The 26,107-nt window shown below is 39.6% G+C and overlaps 1 protein-coding gene across 4 annotated transcripts in view; it reads left to right on the top strand.

Annotated features, from left to right (window-relative positions):
• Window positions 1-2,244: 2,244 nt before the first annotated feature.
• Window positions 2,245-26,107, top strand: part of KLHL1 (kelch like family member 1) — a 252,713-nt gene continuing 228,850 nt past the window's right edge. For 3 of the 4 annotated variants that reach the window (XM_080376863.1, XM_080376865.1, XM_080376864.1), the window contains exon 1: window positions 11,171-12,300. In XM_080376863.1, the coding sequence (XP_080232989.1) occupies window positions 11,792-12,300 (509 nt within the window). In that variant the 5' untranslated portion in view covers window positions 11,171-11,791. Of the gene's footprint in view, window positions 12,301-26,107 lie in introns of all 4 variants that reach the window. The other variant, XM_080376862.1, reaches the window with a different exon arrangement.

Genomic DNA, 26,107 nt, shown 5'->3' with positions numbered 1-26,107 from the left:
CAAGAAGTTAGAAGCTGCCCAAACACCCACCATTTCCTGAGAACAACAGAAGCAATGTCTCTGCAATGTAAAATTTTCAATTTATCTCACTACCATGATGATAAGGCACTTGGTACAAGCAATTAGAATTGCAATTGTAGTCATTTGCAACTAGAAAGTTTAACTCGGGGAGGGGGGGCGGCGTCCTGCAGTAACTTCCTAAACTGGAAGTATACAATTTTTTAGAGTCTAGGAATCTGTCTGCTCAGACCAGAAAATATGGGAAATATAAGGCAGTAGGAGTTTGATGCTAAATAACAACTCAAGCAACAGAATACACACACCTCTGCGAGGACCGGAGTTCCAGCTGCCATGAGACACACCTGAAAATAGGGAAATGCTTCCCCTGTAAGTGCATGTATTTATAATTTAAAGCAGTATGGAGAGGAAGCTATACCCAAAGGGCAATGAAACTTTGATCTGGAGAAAAAAGTGAGGAAACTTCGTGATCACCATATGTTACTCAATTTCATACTCAGTCTCAGTAACAGGCATTTAAAAAGCAACAAGTTTGCTGCTTAAGTAATTCTATGTGAATGAGATAGACATTTCTAGATTATTTAATTTTATCTACTCAATTACAGAACTTCTGCTTATACTTTTCAATGGCAAACAAAAACCCCTACAAGTTCATTTTTAAAACTAATAGAAGTTAATTGCAATTTTGTACATAAAAATATTTTACTTTTAATTGTAAGCTGTAAGATGAAAATATTTATTTAGAAATCACAGAATTACAGAATCATTTAGGTTGGAGAAGACCTTTGAGATGATCAAGTCCGACTGTTAACCCAGGACTGCCAAGTCCATCACTAATCCATGTCACTAAGCCCCACATATACATGCCTTTTAAATACCTCCAGGGGTGGTGACTCAACCACTTCCCTGGGCAGCCTGTTCCAGTGCTTGACAACCCTTTTAGCAAAGAAATTTTTCCTAATATACAATCTGAGCTTCCCCTAGCTTAACTTGAGGGTATTTCCTCTTGTTCTATTGCTAGTTATGTAAAAGAAGAGCCCAACTCCCACCTGTCCAAAACCTCCTTATCAGGTAGGTGTAGAGACCAGTAAGGTCTCCCCTGAGCCTCCTTTTCTCCAAGCTAAACAACCTTGGTTCCCTCAGCTGCTCCTCCTAAGACTTGTGCTCCAGACCCTTCCCCAGCTTCGTTGCTATTCTCGGGACACACTCCAGCACCTCTACGTCCCTCCTGAAGTGAGGGGCCCAAAACTGAATGCAGTATTTGAGGTGAGCCTCAGCACTGCTGAGTGTAGGCAGACGATCACTTCCCTGGTCCTGCTGGTCACACCGTTTTGGATACAAGCCAGGATGCTGTTGGCCTTCTTGGCTGCCTGGGCACACTGCTGGCTCACATTCAACCAACTGCCAACCAGCACTCTCACGTCCTTTTCTGTCAGGCAGCTTTCCAGCCACTCTTCCCCAAGCCTGTAGCATTGCATGGGGCTGTTGTGACCCAAGTGAAGTACCTGTCACTTTTCCTTGTTGACTCTCATACAACTGGCTTCAGCACATCAGTCCAGCCTGTCCAGACCCCTCTGTAGAGCCTTCCTACCTTCAAGCAGATCAACTTTTCCCCCCCAGCTTGGTGTCACCTGCAACCTTGCTGACGGTGCACTTGATCTCCTTGTCCAGACTATTGATAAAGATACTAAAGAGGACTGGCCCCAATACCGAGCCCTGGGGAACACCACTTGTGACCATCCGCCAGCTGGATGTAACTCCACTTACTACCATTCTTTGTGTTCAGCCACCCAGCCAGCTTTTTACCCAGCATAAAGTACAGCCATCCAATCCATGAGCAGCCAGTTTCTGCAGAAGGATGCTGTGGAAGACGGTGTCAAAGACTTTACCAAGGTCCAGGTAGACCACATCCACAGACTTCCTCTCTTTGACTAGGTGGTTCATCTTGTTGTAGAAGGAGATCAAGTTAGTCAAGCAGGACTTGCCTTTCATAATCCCATGCCAGTTGGGACTGATCCCATGGTTGTCCTTCACATGCCACATGATGGTACTCAAGATGATCTGCTCCATAATCTTCCCCAGCAGCAAGGTCAGGCTGACAGGCCTGTAGTTCCCCCGATCCTCCTTCCTGCTGTTCTTGTAGAGGGGCATCATATTAGCTAACCTCCAGTCAGCTGGGATCTCCCTGGTTAGCCGGGACTGTTGGTAAATGATGGAAAGTGCCTTGCCAAATCTCTTGGTACCCTTACATGGGTCCCATCTGCCCCAGACTTATTCATGTCCAAGTGGAGCAGTAGGTCACTAACCGTTTCCTCCTGGACTGTGCGGACTTCATTCTGCTTCTTACCCCTGTCTTCCAGCTCCGGGGGCTTAGTACCCCTGAGGGTAATTAGACTTGCTATTGAATACTGAAGCAAAGAAAGCGTTAAGTACCTCAGCCTTTTGTTCATCCTTTGTGGGAATGTTTCCTGCCACATCCAGAAAAGGATGAAGATTATCCTTGGCCCTGCTTTTGTTTCTTATGTATATATATAAACATTTTCTGTTACCTTTTATGGCAGTGGCCAGCCTGATTTCTAGCTGGGCTTTCACCTCTCCACTCTTCTCACTGCATCACCTCATGACATCCTTGTAATGCTCCTGAGTTGCCCGCCTCTTCTTCCAAGGTGGTAAGCTCTCCTTTTCCCCCTGAGTTCCACCCAAAGCTCTCTGTTCAGCCAGACCAGACTTCTCCTCCACTGGCTTATCTTTCAGCATGTGGGGATGGTCTGCACCTCTGCATTTAAGACTGCCTTCCTGAAGAATGTCAAGCCTTCCTGGACCCTTTGACCTTTCAGAACGATCTCCCAAGGGACTGTGTCAACCAGACTCTTAAACAGGCCAAAGTCTGCTCTCTGGAAGTCCAAGGTAGCAGTTCTGCTGATGCTCCTCCTTACTCCTCTGAGAATCAAAAACTCTATCATTTTTTGTGCTATGCCCAAGATGCCCTCCAACCATCACCCACCAGCCCTTCCTTGCTTGTAAACAGCAAGGCCAGTGGCGCATCTTCCCTGGCTGGCTCACTGACCAGCTCTGTCAGTAGATGTCTTCCACACACTCCAGGAGGTTCCCCTCCTAGACTGTTTCCTTTCTGCTGTTTTGTCTTTACAGTGGACATCTAGTATGTTGAAGTTCCCCACAAGGCTAGTGATCTTGAGACTTCTCCCAGCTGCTTGTAAAATGTTTCATCTGCCTCTTCATCCTGGCTGGGTGGTCTGTAACAGTCTCCCACCAGGGTATCTGCCTTGTTGGCCTTCCCCCTGATTCTTGCCCATAAACACGCAATCCTACTGTCACCATCATTCAGCTCTAGGCAGTCGAAACACTCCTTGACACAGAGTTATGCTACCACCTCTCCTTTCTTGCCTATCCTTTCTGAAGAGTTTGTAGCCATGCATTGCAGCACTCCAGTCATGCAAGTTATCCCACCATGTTTCTCCAATGGCCGTTACGTCATGGTCTTCCCACTGCAAAATGGCTTCCAGCTCCTCCTGTTTGCTGTCTGTGTTTTGGGCACTGGCATAGATGCACTTCAGCTGTGCTACTGATCTTGCCTCCAACCCTGGCATGCCAGCACCAGGCTCATCTCTAACAAGCTTGGTTTTATTCCCTTCACCCTTCAGAGCTTGTTTAAAGCTCTCTAACTCTACTCTAGCTAACTGTAGCCCTGCTTACCCCTGACCTAGGATGCCTTTCCCCCTTTGAGACAAGTGAACCCCATCTGTTTCCAGCAGGTCTGTTGCCATGTAAACTGACCCATGATCAAAAAACCATGACATTTAGCTGCTGACACCAGGCCTGGAGCCAGGTATTGATCTGTGTGACCTTCCGATTACATGCCCTACCATTCTCTGCAACTGGCGGGATAGAAGAAAACACTACTTGTGATCCTGATCTACCAACCAGTCACCCCCTAGGCCCTGAGGTGTCTTTAGATTGCCCTCAGACTTGTCATTTGGAGTTCATCGCTGCTCACCTGGAAGACCAGTGATGGGCAGCAATCAGAGGGCTGTACCAGACAAGGGAGATTTATAGTTACATCCCTTAACCAGGCCTGAGGGAGGCAGGAGGCTTCTATACGGGTTGGGTCCAGACAGCATATTGGGCTCTCTGTTCTGCTCAGTGTGGTCACCAATGACAAGCCCTATTCTTTTCTTCCTAGCAGAGCTAGGAAGTGCATACAACATGAAATGCATAAAGAATAACCCTGTTAGATGGGAGCATTTTGTTCTTTATTTTATTTCTGCAATAGCAAAACTTTAATGTAAAATTCTAAGATTATTACAGTTGCTACTACAAATGTTAATACAAGCAATTGCATGCCATTCAGATATGTATTCCTCAAAATAAAACTGTCTATATATAATGTAGTACAATTGGTATTTTCTACTTTCTAGTTATCTATTTTTCTACCTGGATTACAATGATTGTAATTTGGAAAGAAAATTATATAATCAGACAAGATTCTTTTAAAAAATTCAATATCCTGTTACTTAGATAAAGCATATTGATTTTAAAAGCTAAATTCTATAGGGATAGTAAGTTTTCCCATAAAATCAAGCAATAAATAAAATTCCAAGTCAGATTTATAAAAAGGTAACTTTTTTAAAAACCTATTCACAGAGAGACATTACAAAATACTTCCTATCGGTTGGCAGTAAATAACAAAACCACGTTTATTGTTCATCTTAATTAGGTAACTTCTTTCCTTTATACCCAATGACTCGTCTGTATTCATTTTACTAGATCCTAGTGTCTTCTGACATTAAGACTGCTGGTTATTCAGATGCTGGAGAAAAACATACCAGGTTGGAAAGAAAGTCACTCAAAAGATAACTTCTCCAATGGTGTGACATTACAAATCTGCTGTTATCCCAACTTACCTTTGCTCTTAAAAGAAGTCTAGAAGTCTTTTGTTTTCTGTGAAATATTAAAAGGTTTTCAAGGGTGAAATCCCCTTAAAGTCATATTTTTTTAACTTCAAAAGAACCTATAAGCTGAAATATAAGCATCATAAGGTCATGTCTAGAACAATAAACAAAATCTCTCAGTGCCTGTTCTCTGGTCTGTTCAAGCTCTGGGACTCAGGCCAAATGGCATGGCATAATTTTACCTTCACATGGCTAAATGTTTTTTCCCCTCTAAAACACTGGCTATATCTGAAGTGCCTACTGAGTATATTTCCTGACTTATACTAGCTCCTGAACTAGTTTGAGAGATGCTGGTTTGTACAGCTGAAAACTGTTTTAGTGATTGTAATAATGCCTTTTCAGTATTGACCATCTTATGCCAGTGACATTGGCACTGTTTAATTAAGTGTATTTAATTAACTAGTACTTTTGTAGTGGTAAGAGCCTAGATTATTTTTTATATAGGCGATTTGGCAACCTATGGGTGTCTCCATTGTTGTGATTTGCTAATATATAATATTTGAAAAAAAGTTTTTACTTCAGTTTGAAAAATAAACATTAAATAAAAGATCAGCAGGGATCTGCATATTTTTTGATCAGAAAATGAAAGCAAGCTAGTTCTAAGAAGGTTCTGAGTCACAGAAAAAATGACAGCAACTACTATTGAATCTAGCTATGAAAAAACATCCTATTTTCTTTGCATCACCAGAATTTCTGCAGAAAAGAGAGATTGATAAGATATCATTCATAGAAGCACTGCTAAAAGTGTTAGATTTAAATCAAAACAACATAGGGAGTTTAATAAGAAATTCTATCACCTAAAATAGATAGTAACAGCTTCCAGGGGAATCAGCAAGTAGGACAGATAAGCGGCTTTCAAATTGTAAGGTCTAAGGATATTATGTAGACTATGGCACAGTACGTGCTCTGCCAAACATGTACTAGATGGAGTACAGCTGTTTCTCTTGACCATAACTTGGGAAAAAAGGCATGACGCTTTTTTCAAATAAGGGTAATCAATAGCCAGCTTTCAAACTGCAGGTAAAAAATATGTGTTTCTCAAGACAATTGCTAACCGTTGCAAACAGAGAAACTGCAGGAGCTGATTTTAGAACTGAAGAACCTCAATAGTCTTTGATTTGCCTACTTCTCAAAATTTAATAATTAGTTCTCAGGTGTCATAATTTTATGTTCTCTTGCTTTAGTTTACGTGTGAATGTACATGACAAATCACGTAACATTTACTCTTCTTAAGTGAAATTCTCTGACCATTTAAAAACTGCTTTAGGGTGTGTTTATACAACTGCTTGTGACCATAATGAAATGAAACGGTTAAAGAAGCAACTGTCCCTCAAGATAATGTAAGATCACTGACTGCGCTCTTCCAGACTCCTGCAATGCAGAATAAAATCTGTTAAAAACATCACTGGGAGACATTCACATATCATTATTTTATCCAGTATTACTAACGAGGCAGTAAACAACAACTATGGAGAAGCAATTTTTGCCACTACCTGAAATAAACGTTCATGTCATCAGACTTACAGAAATCTATCCTGTGCTGTGCTAGCTCATTGTTAATTTTGAAAAACAACATCATTTAACCTTTTAACTTATCAAATGCAAACTCATTCTCAAAAGTTCAATCTTAGTTGAAAAAATCTCACTATAAAAACTCAGACACAAGAGCTGACAAATGAAATAGTTCTAGTTTACTATTTGTTTTTGTTATTTCTTTTTTACCATTAGAAAACAATCATATTTAATAAATGTATACATATAGTATTTTAAATATGTCTGCATATACTATTATGGGAGGAAAATCAGCTCAACAATCTGAAACTCTCCTTCCTAACTCACAGCAATGCCATGGCACTACATACATGCATTATAAACAACCTAACGGTTTAGTTTCCCACTACTGCCATCTTTTCTCAGTGTTTCACAGTTCACTTATCTAAACTGATTCACAATAAATCTAGATTTCATAAAGCTTGTTCAAATTATTTGTATACAACAAAAATGTAAAGAATAAGTCTAATATATTATTTGTTTATCATTTAGCACACTGCCACTTTCTTCATTGTTTTGATCTCTCATTTGGTGTCCAGTCCCATCAATTTCTCTAGTTTCTTTAGCCTGAGTATTCCATAGATCTGTTTAACAGTAATCTTTTTAACACCCTCAAATTCTTGCTTCGAATGTATAATTAACCACCCACCAAATCAGCGTCTTTATAGCTGAAGTACATGTTCATTCATGCATGTGAGAATTCCCACACTGAAGTGAGAATTGTTTTAAAACCGTTTGTTCTAGTATCGTCCTTGTCCAAAACAGAGTGATGTCTCTTAGGTTTTTTCTGCTTCTTTTAATCAAAATTTAGTGTCTTCTGGATTAAAAATACATGTCAGGTTAAAACTCAGTAACAAAACTACCCCTTACCCTTTAATTTGCTGAGAGGTATATCAATTCTCTCATTGATAACTATCATTCCACAGTTAACGTGCTCAATCACCTTCAGACTCACTTCCTGCTTATCCTTTGAATTCATGTAAACGTAATGTGGAGACTCACATAGACTAAGACTATTCATAACCCTAAGGATACTGTTAGCAGATTACTTTGCATGATGGTTTTCTGTTGCTTGTTTTAGCAATTCTTAACTGCAAATACAACTTAACTCTATTCCCGATCTATCAGTTCTCTGTGGTGTGCATGGTATAACATGTAAACAGCTTCATGTAAAACATCTGAAACCTAAAAGTAAACGATACTCCAAAGCTTTGCAATGGAAAGAGAGAAAAAAGAGGGTTAATAAAGTCTGACTAGTCTGGATGCTGACTTACAGTTTCTTCTCTTTTGGAAGTGCTTTTTACTACTTGGATGATTTATTAAATGGATACATAGCCCTAGGCCAATTTTCCTACAAAACATGAGCATGAAACTTCCTTAGGGACAAGACTATGTGAATCTAATTCATTTGGAGAACATTAGAAAGACAAAAACACACAGAGAAAGTGTCAGGAATCTGACTCATAACAGGGACATAAGGAATAACCACTTTAATCTGTTTACCTAATAAAGGAAAAAGAGCCATAACCACTTTCAAGCAAGGTCTGTAAAATTATTCAAGATTTGAGTAGTTCTGAACAATCTGGGGAAACTACAACAGGTGAGGAAGTTCAGAAACGTGCTGTTTAATAAACCAAAATACAATGCCATACACTATGTTACAGTGTGCAACCAACAGATACAGGCCAGGTTACCCGCGTTTATTATTATCTTGGCTACACTTCATTGAATGGGTAAGGTACAGATGGCTGTTAGGCATCAGGACATTTCCCTTCAACAACTTAAGAGATACATGTATTTTCACAATTCTGTTTATATGTTTATGTCAACCCTGTATGAATAGACTAAGACATGTTTGGCTAGTAAACTAATTATTTTATTGTAATTCCTATAAGCAAAGTCCCTAGAACTCCAGTAGAGAACCATATTTACTTCTCCTGGATGGAGAAGTGAATCTAGACAACCTCTAAGGTCGAATTAATCTTCTTATGTACCAGAAGTTTCAACTGAAACTCAAAAGACATTTTGTGTTAATCTTTTCCTATAATAACCTAGAATATGTTCTTTGCCTCACTGACATATGTCAAAAGTGTTTGCAAGGAAACACGAAGATAAGGAACTATGAAAACCTAAGTAAACCAAATTGTTTCATTCCTTCACTTAAAGCTCAGAAAACAACTTATTAATTAACTCTACATAGTGACAATGGCTGCTTCTTCAGTGTAGATTTTTTTGGGGGAGCTCTTGTTTACTGGATGTCAACAAAAGAATTGTGAATGTGATATGAACTAAGAAAATCAAGATAGTTTTCCAGATTTCATTTTATGAGAGAGAGGTGTTCATACATTTCCATACATGAAAAATCAGGTATACATACAAAAATGAACACATCTCTTGCAAAAAATGTTTACTAATATATGAAAGCATCAAGTAATGTTAAAAAGCATATCAAGGCTTATACATGAAATAATGAAGAGTTGAGATTTCAATTATTTTAAAAAATATTCAAGACTATTTATTTCAGCTATTGACATAACTGAAATAATAAAGTATCAATAACAAATAACCTGAAATGTTTTCTACTTTTTTCCCTTATAATTGCTTGCTAGTTTGTACTGGAAAGGTAATAAAAAAACCTGAATCACTTTCTTTAGTGATACTGTAATATATTAATTGAGTGAACTCCAAAATATATTCAGAAAAACAATTTTGTTGGAATATATTGTCATTAATACTTATCTTTGTAAAAGAAGTAAAGCTAGAGAATCTAACCTGTCAAATGCTCATATCAAATGATCAACTAAAATATTAATGCAGACTGTAAAATATCTAAGATTTGTAATATGGCAAGGAAATTATGTAATTCTCCTCAGATCAGAATACTTCTGAATTGTCCTAATCAGAGGTGTTAAATACAGAACAGATAGCATACTGTCTATCTATGCATTCATTGATGAAAACTATTTACATCTTTTAGAGATTGTAACTAGACATTAAGTATCTGGGATTTGCTATAGATGGTTTCATATCTATTGTCATAAGAGATGCATTTCTAAAGTCTCTGAAATGATTAAAGTTTTACCTGTCTATTCTAGATGAAGATTTTTCAGGCTTTTCTCCCTGCTGCTCTCCCAAGCAGCACATATTCACTCAGATCAGTTCCTGGATAAAAATGAACTGTCTCTTCTGTTTGCTTTAGAATGTTTTTTGTCTTTTTTAATCACTGAACACTGACAGCAAAATTGAGGCACTAGAGAGTTTGCAGTCCAGCTGTTATGGCATGAATCAATATTTAAAATGCACAGTGGCAATTTTTCTTCCTTTGAAAGTAGGACTTTGTGTCCTGAATCTCTTGTTGTTAAATTCAGAACTTCATCAGTGTTGAACACAAACCCTAACATCGTTTGTATCAAGAAGCACTACTTCAGTGATAAACTAAATAGAACAGTAATATATTTCTGTGATAAAGTAAATAAAACAGTAATAAAATTGTTAAATAATGTTTGACTTCGTGTTTCTCTGGAGGAATTTTCAAGCTATAGTGTTTTATGAATGAGCAGTTAAAGCATTCCAGCTTGAGGGAAAGAATTTCTTTATTTCTTGATTTCACAAAGAGTTAGTGTAACAGACTTTTCATAGCTTATGAGTGTATGGGTAAAGCTGGCCAATGCAAAGAGTACCTGGAGGAAAATATGATCTTTTTCATCATCTACCTAGGGGAAAAAAAATCTTTTTCTAAGATACTACTTTATAAGGTACAGGTGGATTGCAGGCATTCTGTGTATCATCTTATTGCTGGCAACTTTTCATGCATAGGGATTTATGAGCTAGCAGGTGATGATGTGCAGTTTTGCCCCCATGTCCCTCTCCTACCTGTCACCATAAAGCTTTTAATTCTGTAATTATGTCCCAGATGCACAGTGTACTTCGTGACACCCCTCCCAAGTGGGCAGATGTTCCTAAGCAGATCTCTCTGTTGTGAAGGAGACTCCCTTGGGTTTAGCACTGTCAGACTGCATTAAGAGCAGATATAAAAGGTAAGAAGCAGATGCGTAGTGCTATTTCTGTTTGACACACTGTCCCTCTACCCAATGTCTTCTACTGGTACAGCAACACTGAGCCAACAGGCTAATGAACGGAGCCTGCAGAATTAATTGTTAACCTGTAACCTCACCCAGGCTGCACACAGTCTAAGCCTGTATTCCTGTACTGATTCACGCTCTTGTGTTTACTGCTGCCACACTTGTTTTGCTTTATTTTGCTGTCAGCGTTGCACAGCGGTCTCAGAACCAAAATACCAAGGTGAGAAGACCCGCACGGGAGCGAGGGAAGGAGGAGGCCATGAGACGCAGTTAGTGACCTGCCAACTTACTTGCAGGAGGCTGACTGAGGCATCTCTTTTTCCCTCGTCTCTTCGCCCTGACGGCCCCAGCGCACAGCTGCGTCACAGGCGGGGTGGGGGTGGGGTCGCTGAAAGGCGCTGAGATAGATAGAAAATTGTAGACCGAGGACCTTGACAGCCTCACAGCCGTGATCCCCCCCCCCCCCCCCCGCCCCGGGCAGTGTATATAAAAGAGCCTCGCTTTCTCTCTGTGCCAGCTCTTGGGCTTTGCCATCCCAGATAACTGCAGGCATGGGACTCCCCTGAGAAATGGGCTGGGAAGGGGAAAAGCGGAGAGGGGCTTCCAGGTGACTTCTTCCTCTCTGGCTGCACTCGGTCACGGAGCTGTAGGAGACGGAGGAAGAGCCGCCTGGCTCCCGCCGTGGCTGCTGCCGCCGCCGGTTCTCTCCTGGCTGTGGCTCCGCTCGCTCCCCCGTTAATCAGATTAGCGCGTCTTCGCAGCCTGCCTCACCCGCTCTTGCCTCTCAAGTGCCAGTCTCCCCTGAGAGGTGTCTCTCATTTCTGCCTCTCTCTCCTCCCCTTTCCTCTGATCACCGTGCAATTCTCGTCAGGTCTGGGCATCTCTCCCTCTCTCCTTCTCCCTTCCCTGCCGGGTGTCTTTACCTCCTCTCAGCTTTCTGCATCACTCCATCCATCCTCCCTCTCTCCCTCTGCACTGGTGTGTGCGCGCATCTCTCTCCTCCTGGCGGCGACCACCCCTCGCCCTACAGGCGCGGCGCTGTCCGGAGGAACCGCCGCCGCCGCTGTCGGGAGCGGGGCCGCCCCGCGCTGCCGCCGCCGCCACCCGGCCCTGCCTGGCCGCCGTGAGTCCCGCCTCAGCCCGCGCCCGTCCCCCGCCCGCCGCGGCACCATGTCCGGCTCCGGCAGGAAAGACTTCGACGTGAAGCACATCCTGCGCCTCCGCTGGAAACTGTTCAGCCACCCCTCGCCGGCGGGCGGCCCGGCGGGGGGCGGCTGCCTGCCGCCCGACAGCAGCTTCGAGCACTGGGGCCCCAGCCAGAGCCGCCTGCTGAAGAGCCAGGAGAGAGGCAACAGCGCCTTCTGGAAGAAATCCGCCTCCTCCGCCGCCTCCTCGGCGGCCACCACGGCCAGCCCGCCCAACGGGACGCTGCTGCCTGCCGGCGGCCGGCCGGCCGGGGGGCACGGGCTGGGGCACGGGCACGGGCCGGGGCCGCCGCCGCCCCGCACCGTCTTCTACGTGGAGTCCCTGGAGGAGGAGGAGGAGGCGGAGGCGGTGCCCGGCGGGATGGAGGTGGCCCGGGAGCCCGAAAAGCCCTTGGCGCCGCCGGAGCAGGAGGAGGCTCCGGGGGGCTGCGCGGATGGAGGCAGCCGGGCAACAGGTGACGGCAGCGGGCACAGGTAGGGAAGCGCGGCGAGGGCCGGGGGGGCGCGGGGCGCCATCGCCTCCAGGCTGTGGGGGCGGGCTGCCGGGAGTGACGGGGGTGGGGACGCAGGTGGGCATGCAGGTGGGCGAGTGCGCGGGCGTCCTTGCGGAGGAATGGTGGGGCCTGGGGGCGGGAGGGCTCCTCGTTGAAAATGGCAGGTTTGGGGGCGGAGGGGCGCCTGCTGCGCGGGAAGGGCGGCGGCGGCTGCCCCAGGGTTCCGGGCGAGACGGGCCAGCCTCGGGGTGCTGCGGGCAGAGAGTGCTGCCCCTGCCCCTGCCCTGCCCGCGGGGCTGGCCCGGGCACAAGCTCCCCTCAAACGCCGGTGCTCCGCGCTGCGGATCGTCGCACCCAACTTTCTCAGAAGTTGATTAAAATGCTGGCGGGAGGTGATGTTGTTCCTAGTGCTGGGATGCCAGGTGGAAGCTCAAAAGTAGAAACATCCGCTTTGTTGGAACTCGGCGACTAAATCGTGTCACAGCCTACCTCAGAGAAAAACAGGAATTTGTTTTAGGAGTCATGATACCCGAGATGTGAGAACAAGCTTGTGTTTTGTATGAAACTTCTGTTAATGTTGAATTGCTTTTCCCTCTCAGTCTCCGTCCCCCCAGCACAAACAGGTTGCAGTCACTAGAAGAAGGAAATGTAGCTAACATAAAGCTACGGTGATACAGATAAATCTTGAGTATAAACCCCTTCATTGGTTTAACTCTCTTTGCCCCCACGTCCCCATGGTTAAAATAATTTAATTTTCATTTCCCACAAGGAATTTATTACTTCTTCTGTGGAAAGAAATGTATAGTTCTCTTTCAAAACATTAAAAGAATGATTTGTGTTCTTCATATTAAAAGTAAAGCATGTGGTATTAAATATTTAATTAGGTAAAGAGACAGCACTGTACATATGTTTGGATTAATATGGCTGCAGATAAACACTGAGTGTGTTAAGGTTTTTCAGAGAGACCTAAAACATATATTTTCTACTTGAAACTTTTGTCAGTTAGCATAGTTCATTTCGTAGGAGCTACATTGTTTAGACAAATGTGGAATAGCTAATGAATGACTTGGGCACATTTTTTAAGAAAAAGTAATGCTGAAGTTTTCACGATCACTGGAAGTGAATCGGAACAACAGGAAGATGCATATTTTAGGATTCAATACAAAATGTTGAGATGCACTATAAAGACAAGTAAAATAAAATTATCCCTTCAAGTTTTCTGAACTGAAGAGGTTAAAAACTGGTAGAAATACCACCTCATTCTATATTAGGTATTTTTATTAGGTGCGTCACAGATCTGAGAAACTTCAGAGATCAGCATACTGAAAGAAGCTTGATTTGTCCATAAAAGTTGACTTGCTAGAATTAACTTCCTTGTCACATATGTACTCAGTGATAATATCTATCTGTTCTATTCTTACTGCACTTGGGTTCTTCATTCACTGCTCCTGAAACAATACATCTAGTCATCAGTAGCTGCTTAGTCTTGTTGAAGGAATATGCTAAAATTTGTTCAGATTTAAAATAACTTTGGCAGGGAGATACCATTTTATTGTTAATGAAAATGACACCTTTTGAGCTATGAAAATGTTTAAGATGGTTTTAGAGTCTGAGACTTTCTCTTTTTCCATGTAAGAACCTTTCATTTACCTATGTGAATTTTGAATGCTAGGGCAAGAAGTGGTCAAGTGTTGCAAAAATGGTAGTCCTGCGCTTGAAAATTCTGTGACCCAACAGAATTCTAATCCTCTGACAAGTTATGTTTCTCTCCTTCTGTAGAAATTAAGCTTTTATAAGTGGTGCCAACTTCATTACTTCATTAGGAGTATAGGATATGTAAACTGCTGTTCAGTCCTGAACAATAAATACTACCAAATACATAAAAAAGACAACTATGTGGAACTTCCACCAAGCCTTTAAGCATACACCTGGATGTTTGGTACAATGAGTATAAAACTGTTAACTCCTGGCTCGGCTTAGTAGTTTGTCCTATACATATTTAGCAACTACTTTAATAATTTATGACTGTTCGGAAAGCACTAGTTTAGTTTTGTGAAAGCAGTGAGAATTCAACATTTGTATATGTTCCAATATAGACCATATCCACAGTATTTCTGATATTGTGAACAGGAGGTCTCTGAATATTAGCTAGGAACCCAATGGCAGGACATAATGTGAGGAGCAGGTTGACAAGGTGGCTTTGGTTTTATGCTTGAGATTAATAAATTTGTTGTTATTTTTACTCTTCATTTGTATGTGCAAGTAGTGAAGATTGCACTTTTTTTCCCCCTCTTTCTTTTGTCTTCTACTTAGGACCCTTGTATCCCCAAAAGAGTTTTGGTTTGGTTTGGTTTACTTTGTTGTTGGTTTGGTTGCTCCCCTCTGCTTGATACATGAATTCTGTACTGGAAGTCTTTTGCAGCCCGTCTCATGTGCAGAGTTCCTGGTTTTGGCTGGTGGTGGATTTGCAGTTACTCTCTTTTCACATATAAGTTAAACGCTTAGCTGAATGATCTTGAATTCTTAATTTTACATCGAGTATTCTGTTAGATACTATGAAATGTATTTAATAAGAGAGCATGGTTGGGTAATAACAAGTACATTCTACTTTATTGATTTTTGTAAGCTTCTAAAGAACAACCTGTCATGTTAATTGTACAGGTACTTATATGCATAAGTAAGGTTATGTGGATAGTCCCATTGGCATTAAGAAGACTAAAGGGTTAGACTTCATGCTTGATATAAAATACTGACATAATTGTTCTACATTGCATATTGTATTGTAAAAAACAAAAAAATTTTTACAGTTAACAGTTAGTGTTAAAATGCTATTTGATCGCTTGAAATTGCTTGAAAACTTGCACCAGATTGTTTTAGAGCTTGCATGAAAAATTTGGCAATAACTGCAGTAGATATTTAAATGTAGGTCCTATTTTGATCTTAATTTTATAATAATATCTAAATAATGAATTTACAATTAAGATCTATAAATCAGTTATAAATCACTTGGAAAATACCAGTGCTAAGATTTTCTATATAGTCATCAGTTTCTATGAGTTTATAGTGGGAATTGTGCATGATCGTGATAGCTTTTTTCATGTGACATATTTATCAATTCTCAACATAAATGGTATTCAAATAATAAGCAAAGAGTCAGTACTTTCTTTCCATTTTCTTCACGTAATGGTGGCATGCTTTGCTTGGTTTACACTGTCCAAATCTTATAAAGACATAATTGGTCATAAGCCCTCAGTGCTGTTCACCGCTACAGTTGGTACATGCCTCACAAGCTAGTAATGGGTTTGTCTTTACAACAGCCCTATTTCACAATGGAGGGGTAAAACAGAGGGTGAGATAAAAGTGAAGAGTTGAATTGCTGGTTTCAGAGCACATAGCATTTTTCATCTGCTGTTTCCGGTGTTCTCAATTGCACCCATAAATGATGATCCCTTTTGCAAACCAGTCTGAGACTCTGGCTGTGTGCAAGAAGAATGAGGAAGACAGGATTCAATTAACATTTTGTGGAAGAGACAGCTCCAAGAAGGCGGTGCTAGATATGCCTAACCCACAGAAAGCAAGCACTGACAGTGCAGAAGTCTCTTTTAAAACTTGGAAGTATTTGAAGATACAGCTTCTGAAAGATGGCAAGTCCTCCCACCATTAGATACTGTATAGTAGTGTTCGGTAAAGCCAGAAGTGAAAGTACTGAGTACTGTGCCCTCCTCACACCGCAGAGTTGCACGCTCGTATCTTGGTTTGCTAGAAAAAGTAATGAGGAAAGAGCGTTTTCCACTGTTTCTGTTGAACCTGTCTCTGGGAAGTAAAAAAATCAGTATTAACTGGAATCCAAACGGTTAAAAAGTGAGAGCATGATTTTGTAATTCAAACATTAACTGAGAAATTTTTTTTACAAGTCTCTGTGCTCGAAACTATTTAAGTTAAATCATTATTTTATAAGGAACAATGATAATGATTAGGGTAGTATCAGGAACATAAAAATGTGTATTTTTAAACTATTGGATCAAAGCTGTTGGATATGCATTTCTTTTATATTTTTCTGTTCTCATCCCACAAATCTGGCATTTTGATGCTTTTGCCTGTTGGTCTCTCCTACTTCCAAGTCTTTCTCCTTTTCTCTTAGCTACATACCAACTTGTGGTTAGCATGCTGATATAGAAAGTTAAGAGTTTGGAACTTGTCAGGATGAGCAAGTATTTCAGTGCAGCGTTCTAATTTAATAAGAAAATATTTTGATCATTTTAGAAAATGTAGATAAAATTGTCATCAAAATTTACAGCTTAAGTACTTGATGTACTGTTGTATATATATCTAATCTCAAGAGAGGATTCTGGGTTCTGGTTTCTAAGTAAATGTAGTTTCCCATTTACAGCTTTGACCTCAGTACCTGAGTTTACAAAAAGAGGGGAATCAAGACACCTTCCTGTGTCTGTCTGTCCTGTGAGCTCTCGTACCTTTAAGTATTTTATCAACTGAACATGGCTATGGCTTTCTGAGGTTCTATCCCCTTGGTATTATTTAGATATCAAAATATGAACTGTAGATACTGATGTGATAGCGAGATCCTAAAATTAGATACTATAGATTAGCAGCTTTTCCATTGACTTGGTTATCTCATGTAGGCTGCTCTGTTAGGAATGTAATTGAATGCTAGGGGTGGAATATGGATCACACAACTCTTCATTCTAGGTTATGGAATCAGAAGAGAGTAATTCATTTGTCTTTACCATGAACTGGCTTTTCAACTCAATTATTAAACTTCGAAAAAATGGTTGTATAACTTTTATGCTGTTATACTTACACTTTTGACTTTCACAGCAAAAGAGGCAGAGTTCATACACAAAACAGACCACAGACCTTTCTCCTCCAAATTCTGATTAATTCTCAGAGGGGTATATCTTCTGTGTATGGGATGCAAAATAATCTGGTGATAAAAATGGTGCATGATTATACAGCTAAAGACTGTGCTGATGGAATTATATTAAAGTTACAAGGAAAATCTAGATCCAGAATTTCGTAACTGTGAGTCTCTGGCTGTGTTGCTTCTAGAACAGTATTTCTAATGTTTAGCAGGTGGGTTTTTTTAAGCAAAGGAAACAGAATAACATGTCAGTTCATGTGCTGTCATTTCTTTTGTCCACCACTTGGATGCAGGAGTGAAACTTGAGGATTCACTATATATCCCACTGCCACTTGGAACTGGTAGAATAACTGCTAGCACAAGGAAGTTCATACTTTTTGTGTGGATAGTTACAATGGTGATTGCATACACTCTGCAGAAAGATTGGGGAATATGACAGCTGAAGGGATATCAAGTCTGAGTCTTCTGCTGCATTTGAGATCCTAGATTCCTTTTGTTCCACCCTCTTTAAACATTTTTTGTCTTAATTATGTGTTCTTCTTCTGGATCTTATTCTAACTTCTTTTTTTCCCCCCTCCTTTTCACAGTCTTAAACTATTCTTGACTGCTTTACTGAAATCTTGGGTTCCTTACCCAGACAGTGTTAGTTGATTTCACTTGTCTTCTCTTATGATCAACCTCTTTGCCTTACTTGCCAGGTTACTTTAATGCAGAACTGTCCATTCTTTTCTGTATCTTGTCCTAAATACTTCAACAAGACAAGTTCAGTTGTTCCCTAGTTCCTTAACAGGTTGTCAGACCTCTCATTCTTCTGTTTCTCTGTCACTGTTTCCTAATCTTTGAATTTCAGTATCCTTCACTCTTTCCTCCAGCTGCTTTGTCAGTTTTAATGGAATCCTAATAGAATTCCCATTCCTATGTTTCCTCCCCAGCTCCTACTTTTATTGTGTTTCTCTGACCTGTTTCCTTAACTGCTGCCAAGTTGATGGTACCATTTGCTACGTTTATGGGTCAGTAAGACACCTAAGTTTGAGTAATCCATTTTGTCAGTGATGGGGATTTTTCTTACCTCTTTCTGAGATGCACATTTTAGAATAAGGTGAATTGTCTTCCAGACATGCCTATTTCTCTTCATTGAGTGTAACAGTCATCTAAAGTGGCTAGTTCAGATTTAAATGTTCAATTTAAATGTTTAATGTTCAATTACATTTGAGGAAATTAACATCATTTGAAGTCTGCATTGCAAATGCAAACTGTTCTGAAAGGATATAACCAAGTAAATCTTGGTAGCTTTTCATAGCGTTAGTAAGGAGTGTGTCTTTCATCCCAATAAATGTAAAGATGCTGCTCTGAAACATGGGCCCACTAAACCCACCAGAAAGCAAGACTTGACAGTTATTTTTGTTGTGGTTATCATTATCCATGCACGTTAAATACTGGCTAAAACAATATTTTTTTTTTTCCCTCTGGGCTTATTTTTAGAAATGCTTGCACTGTTTTGCCAGAATATTTCCAAAAGATTCAACATGAAGAAAAGATTTGGCAGTGAAAATATCAGCTGCACAGAGTGGCTAAGTCAGAAAAATACCTCTGAAACTATGGTTGTCTTAAGGGTAACATCAAACAACATTAGAAAAAGGAAATGCTGTTCAGCCTTTCCATAGTAAAAGGGAAAGAACATACAGAGAAGAGTAATAATATGGACATATATAGGTCTATGTGTGCACACAGACATCTAGATCTGTATCACCTGTGTTTCTTTATATAAACATCCTAATACATACATATATATAAAGTGCATATATTTATAATTATTTTTAATATTTATGCATATACACATATTTTTAATCTTTATATTCATACACAGTTATTAATAACTAACTTGTAGTTGATTCACCTATGCTATTTTTGTGAGCGGTGAAGTTCACGTAAATAGTGTACATGGAAAAAAAATCAGAGCATATTGGAAGCTGTGCTAAATTTGTAAGGGTTGTGCTGCTACATATAGGTTAGCATATTCTTAACACGTGACCATTGCTTTCTAATAGCTACTTCTTATCCTTGTGACACATTTTTTTATACCCTGTTGCAGGTTGCTTAAGAGATTGCTCTTTCCTTTTATATATCAAACTTGCGTTTTAGGTGAAAACCGCTCCTTAAATATTATGCTGTGATGCTTTGGCAGAATTTCCTAGTATACAAATTTCCTGGTGTTTTTAGAATACAGGATTCATGACCTCAAATAAACTATTTGCACTAGGGAAATTCCTACATGTGTGCTATTAAAAGCATCAGAAAGCAAATCTGTTCTGTAAAAAGTTGAGAACTGCTGTAGCTTCCATGGATAGATAAGTAACTGTGTGGTCATGCCTAGTAATACTGACACAACCACCAGCAGCTCCCGCTCCCCCGCCCCCCCCCCCCCCCCAGCCCCAAAACCTAAACTTTACCAAAAATATAAATTCAGCAGTGCCTAAAATTTCTGATTTTTATTTCAAAAAGTCATACCTTACCAATAATTTAAGCCAAACAAAAATCCAAAATATTAAAATATTATCAATTTTGTAATAGTTTTACTAAAGATTATAATTTTTAAAGAAGTTTTCCCATTAATCTTTTCAATCTTTTATTTAAAAAGAAAATGTTAATTTTAACTGTACTAACAGATTAAAATATCATAATTTACAATTTTAAAATACTCTTTCATGTATTACAAAATTGAAATGAAATTACTTAGCTGCAGAATAAACAAAGAAATGTAAGTTTATTCAAAATTACTGTTAAGGTTTATCTGGAAATTTCAATACATGCTTTCAATTTATGTCAGGTTGTTCTTTCCTGTAGCTTTCGTTTCTTTTATCAACTACAAGAAATACTGTATTATCTGCAATGTATATGACTCTAATTCCATGTCTTCTATTTCCAACTTAAATCTTGAGTATTGGTACTGGCAATGCTGAGGATTACTGTAAGTTTAGACCAGTAGACATAAAGATACATATTCAGAGCATCACAGATCATTATCACATGTGGTCTGCTTTTCCAAACCACATTTCTAATCATACCTCCTATTTCTTCAGTCCTTTACTGTGTATCTCCCTGCCACATTTTGGCGGTGTCATTTATACCTTTTATAGCAGTAAGGATCCAGAATCCATCCTTTCACTTACCTAGGCACATGTCATTTCTAGATTTCCATTTTCACTACTTCATGTGGAGTTTGATCTGTCCTACTTGACTGAGCTGGGTTGATGTGTCTGGAGACTTTAAAGTTAAAGATTTATGCATGTCCTAGGAGTAACTCACAGAAATCACAAGACACTCATCCTAGCCTAGTGTCTGTACAGAAGCTGCTTTTACTTCAGACCAAAGACATCAATTTACAAGAGTTCATGATAGTGATATTTTTCACATGAAAAATACTGACTTTAATTAATGAAAAAAAAAAAAGGAAAAGGATGAGCACAAATATTTAATACTCAGAAACAAACCAACATAATTGTGCACAAAGGATGAAGGCTTAGTTCAGCATGGTGTGTATTCCACAGTTTGGAATTATTTGCTTTAACTTGTTGTATTAAAATTGAATGTTAGAAATGAAATATGTAAAATTAGATCTAGGAGATTTGATCTTTTGGCCTTTGGCATTGTTTCAACACTTGCCATTATCTCAAAATGAGTTTGAAAGATGGAAATGTCTGTTTCAAAAATAAAAAAATAATTCTTGACTCTAAACCAAGAATCTTTACCACACTAAATTGATTGAATTTAAGGCACTTACTTTCTTCTTGTCTAGTACATGGCTGGGCTCACTCTGTGGAACACATTACTTGCCATTCAATCTTTTTTGAACTGTATTAGGCAAATTTTCTGGTTTACTGTGTCCTATCAACATTAAAATGTTCAACCTTTTATAACAGTTGGATTTGCCTGTCATCTGTTTTTATCCTTCCTCCCACTCTAAACATATGGAAAACCCAACATTATTTTGACCTTATGGTACCTTTTTGCTGCTATTTTAGTGTTGCTTTGTGCGAAGCTCAAAGAGGAACCCAAACCCAAATGAAATGAAAGATCACAAAAGATCCTTCCATCTGAATGGGTATAATCACACATTTACACCCTCTTTGCTGAATGTAATTCTAGGACTGAATCCTATTTAGACTCCTAATTCTTTCTAGTGATTCTTAAACTGTGTGATTCATACCTATAAATAGAGTGTAGGAATAAAGAGAATAAATACAGGATGCATGCCTAATACATAGTTTTCCTGTGCTGTGCGGTTTTGTTGAAACTATCTCCTCCCACAATATCTTAGCTTAGCAGTGAAGAAGTTCTTTCAGGGCATAGGAGTTGTCTTACATTTCTTGGGCAAATGTTGTAAATATGGAGAAAACCTGCAAAAAGAACAGTGTGTCTGTGTTTGCAAGAATGTGGCACTTTAGATGGACACTCTACTTTCTGTCCTTAGACTTCTGGCTGCCTATGGAGACATAAGTTCTTTTTATGTTTTAGACAGGATAGGTACATAACTAATCCAGGCCTTCAGGCTGACCTGGTTCACCACTTTTTCCTCAAATTTCTTGTTATTTCTTTACCTATAAATTGGAATATGGAATAATATTAGTATACATCCATTCATTATTAATCTATACATGCACTGTTATGTTTTTATGCATGCAGTTGACTTATGATAATTTATCAATGTCTGAAATATTATTTTTATAAAATTATTTTCCACATAATTTTGTAGTACTAATCATAATGCTAAATATACACCCTCTGTGTAGTGTCTGATGGCTCTATTTATGTAAGTTGATATTTTTGGTCAGTTCTTTTGTCATAATTTTTATTATTAAGTTATCCACAATGACAAACTACTTTTTATATCATTTATCTGAAGTTCAAATATAATTTGACAAATTATACTTTTGTCAAAAATGCTCCAAAATAAATTAAAAATCTACCCTAATGTAGCAATAGTAAGCTGAACTTCAAAATATCTAAGACTCAAAACAAGGAAGGAGATAGGAGTAAGAAGGGAGAGAGCAGTAAAGAGTGGAATAAACAATTCTTAATATTTTTCAGTTAGTGGGAACAATATTTTAAAATCTTTCTAGTCTTCTTTTGATAGCCACAAGGACTTCAAATTAGTGCCACATTTCGGAAGATTTTTTTAGATACAATAATCTTCAGTAAATAATTTTTTGTTAATCAACAATGTCTTCACCAACAAATTTGATTGTAATTAATCCTCCTGAATTGAGTTTTGCATATCTTGACTTTTGTTATTTAGAAGATTAATTACTTTTGTTAGAAAATGTAGTAGTCTTTGAGAGGATTGAAGTTTAGATGAAAGTGAATGCTTCTGTACACTGTTCATCTGAGGTGGAAATGGAATTTATGGAAACTATTATAAAAGGGGTGCAAGAGGAAAGCCATGTTCACATGCAAAATTAGGAACTTTAGTTGTATTGGTTGGAATTTGTGTGTTTCTTTTGGCCCCAGTGCTTTCATTGTAGTCACTAATGATTATATAACGAAGTAAAGCATATGCTTCTTATAAAAAAAGATGAAAAGAGTATTAGAGGATTCAGCAGTGTGTTACAACAGAGAATTAGAATGCAAAATAGTCTTGAAAAACCAGAGATACCCTCTAAGAAAATGAATATGGAATAGTTCAACTTGCTATCCTGTCACAAGAATTGGCAGCAGAGATACCCAGTGGGATCAAATGTCTAGATAGCAGTTTTACAGAAGTTTTGCAGTTAGTAAACAGCAAGTAAAATGAGTCAACAATGTCATGCTGCTGCTAAAATGTAATAATAGGAATCTATAAACAGATACACAGACTGCAAAACAACTCGGTTCCTCTTCTCTGACAAGTTTTCGTAGAGCCTCAGCAATACTCTGTTGTACAGGACAGGCAAGAAATGTAGGGATTGTTGGAGAAATTCCAGGCAAAAAGTCACCAGAATTTTAGGAAGCATGTACCAAAAAAAGATTACCGTAGGAAAGAATTTTAAATTTTTTAATTTATTTTTTAAAAATTGCTAACAATATTCATTGTTACCAGGGAATGTTGGAAAGGACTTAAAGGATTTAAGTCACACATGGGATGATCAGTAAGAAAGTGATTCTACAGATACTGATGCACAGGAACAGATTTCCTGGGAGTGGTGTGGACTACTTGATACCTGGGATTAGAAAAACAGGTTAGACAAATGTCTGTCAATCATGACATATTTTAAGCATGACGGCCCTTTTGCCTTGAGGAAGGAAGTGCATTAAATAATGTCTTACAAACTATCAATCAGTAGCTTTCTATGAAAATGTTGGCTACAGTTACTGACATAGAGTTTAAAAAAACTCTTAACCTTTTGTATGGGGTTTTTGTCATCCCGTTTTTACAGCTGTGGTGGGTTGACCCTGGCTGGATGCCAGGTGCCCACCAAAGTCATTCTGTCACTGCCCTCCTCAGCTGGGCAGGGGAGATAAAATATAATGAAAGGCTCAGGCATTGAGAGAAGGACAGGGAGATCACTCATCAACTACTGTCCTGGGCAAAACAGACTTGTCTTGGGGAAAATGAATTTAATCTATTACCATTCAAATAAAAAAAACACCTTCTCCCCACCCCTCCCTTCTTCCCAGGTTGAACTTAATTACCCATTTCTCTCTCTCCTCCCTCCCCGTGGTGCAGGGGGATGTGGGGAATGGGGGCTGTGGTGAGTTGATAACACAGTTGTTTCTGCTGCTCCTTCCTCCTCACACACTTCCTCTGTCCAGCCTGGGCTCCCTCCCACATGAGACAGTTTTCCATGAACTTCTCCAGCATGAGTCCTTCCCACAGGCTGCAGTTCTTCACACACTGCTCCAGTGTGTGTGTCCCCCGTGGGGCGCAGCCCTCCAGGGATGGAGTGCCTCATCTTGGGTCCCCTGTGGAGCCACAAGTCCTGCCAGCAAACCTGCTCCAGGGCAGGGTTCCCTTGGGTCAGAGCCTCCTTCGGGCATCCACCTGCTCTGGCTTGGGGTCCTCCACAGCTGAAGGTGGGTATCAGCTCCACCATTAACCTCTATGGGCTGCAGGGGCACAGCCTGCCTCACCATGGACTTCACCACAGGCTGAGACCAACATCTCTACCGAGTTGTTGGTCTCACATAGTCTCACTCCTCTCTCTTGCTGGTGCAGATCTTAATTTTTTTTCCTCCTTCTTAACTTGCCATCACCACCGCTACCGGTCGGCCTGGTCTTGGCCAGCAGCACGCCCATCCTGGAGCCAGCCAGCACCGGATCCACTGGACGTGGGGGAAGCCCCTGGCAATCCCCCCAGAAGCCACCCCTGCAGCCCCTCAAAAAACCCCTTGCCATGCAAATCCACCACCATAACATTCTTTGAATATATCTTTTATAATTTGAGTACATCTCTTGATGTTTTATGGCTTCCTCATTTGATTTGCTCTTCCAGTGAAGTACTGTGGTGTGCCCAGTCTCATGACTACGCATAACCAAAATTGGTCCCTAACATGTTAGGCATTTAACATACACACATACTCATATCTTAAAAAGCTTAGAGTTTAATGAAGTTATACAAACTGGAAGTAAATTCCAGTACTACATCTGTTTTTTAAAGACAGAATACTGAAACAAAAATAACTGAGTTACATAGGGAAATTTATAAACTGAAACTAGCTGTTTCTGAGTCTTTAAAGGCAAGACCCTATATCTTCTTCAAGTAAATGTCATAGTAAAATAAATTCATCCACAGTACTCATAAAAATGGAGTAAAGTATATAATCAAACCTTGTGAATTTGGTTCCTCAAACTGTAGAATTTTTATAATGTGAAATTTAGTTTGCTCCTTTTTTTGTACCATCTTCATTGATATCAAACCAATGAGCCCATTCAGTGGTATATTTCTCATTATATCATCTTAAGAAGATTGTGCAAAATACTGTTTTTTGCTTCCAGAAACAAATAGTGAATTAGATACAAAATAAAGACTAAGACTTAAAAGTAGTGTTTTATAGTTTCCTAATACCACTAAATATGCTCTAGTACCATCTGTTTCACCACCATCTAAGTTGTTAGGTTGATTTCTCTTCAGGTGACACTGTTTTCGTGACAGGCTTCAAGCATTACTAAAGCTCAGAGTTTAAAGATATTTTTATGTGCTAGGCTCCTAATCCTGTCATAATAAGAGGGTACACAGCATTAAGAGTGTAACTCACAGAATCAAACATGGCTGTCTAATCAAGGAGATTCTTGTCTGAAGTGGCTTGTTTCTTTTGTAGTGGTGGTTGGGAATTATGTAGCAAAAAACCGGCAGAGAATAATTAAGAAGGGAAAGAATTTGCCTTGTCCTATGAACCCTCTTCTATGAGACTTCCTTCTGAAGGAGAAATTTGTTGGAAAGTTAGGTTCTGTCAAAATTTCAGTGATGAAGAACTGATACAGATGTTTCTTAAATCTTTTGCTGGAATTGAAATTAATTCTCTTGTGCATGACACAAGAGTATCTTGAAAAGACCAATGAAAAAGTTCACGGTATAGGAAACTGAAAAAATAAAGAACTCCCCCCTCCTTTTTGTCTGCAGACTAATTGTTATAGTACAACAGTGGTGTATCTAGGCATAGGTTACTTTGCGAGGTAAAGTCAAATAACTTCACTGTTCAGGGGCTTGTTTTTTCTCTCTTGCCTGTTTGTGTAGTAGTCTAGACAGAGCTGCCCATGATTACTGTGCAGTAGGAAAAGCTCAAATACACTTGAGGATTTTTTTTTTTTTTTTATGTAAGCATATAAAACAACAGTTAAAAAAAAAACAACCACCCAACAGATAGTTTGAGCATTGTTACAAGTAGATGATAGGTGCTCTGACTAGTACTATGCAGATAACATTGTCTGCTA

Source organism: Falco punctatus (assembly GCF_963210335.1).
Source record: "Falco punctatus genome assembly, chromosome: 2".
NCBI lineage: Eukaryota > Metazoa > Chordata > Aves > Falconiformes > Falconidae > Falco > Falco punctatus.
Note: the sequence above shows the minus strand (reverse complement) of the source record. Positions and strands in the feature narration are given on the sequence as shown.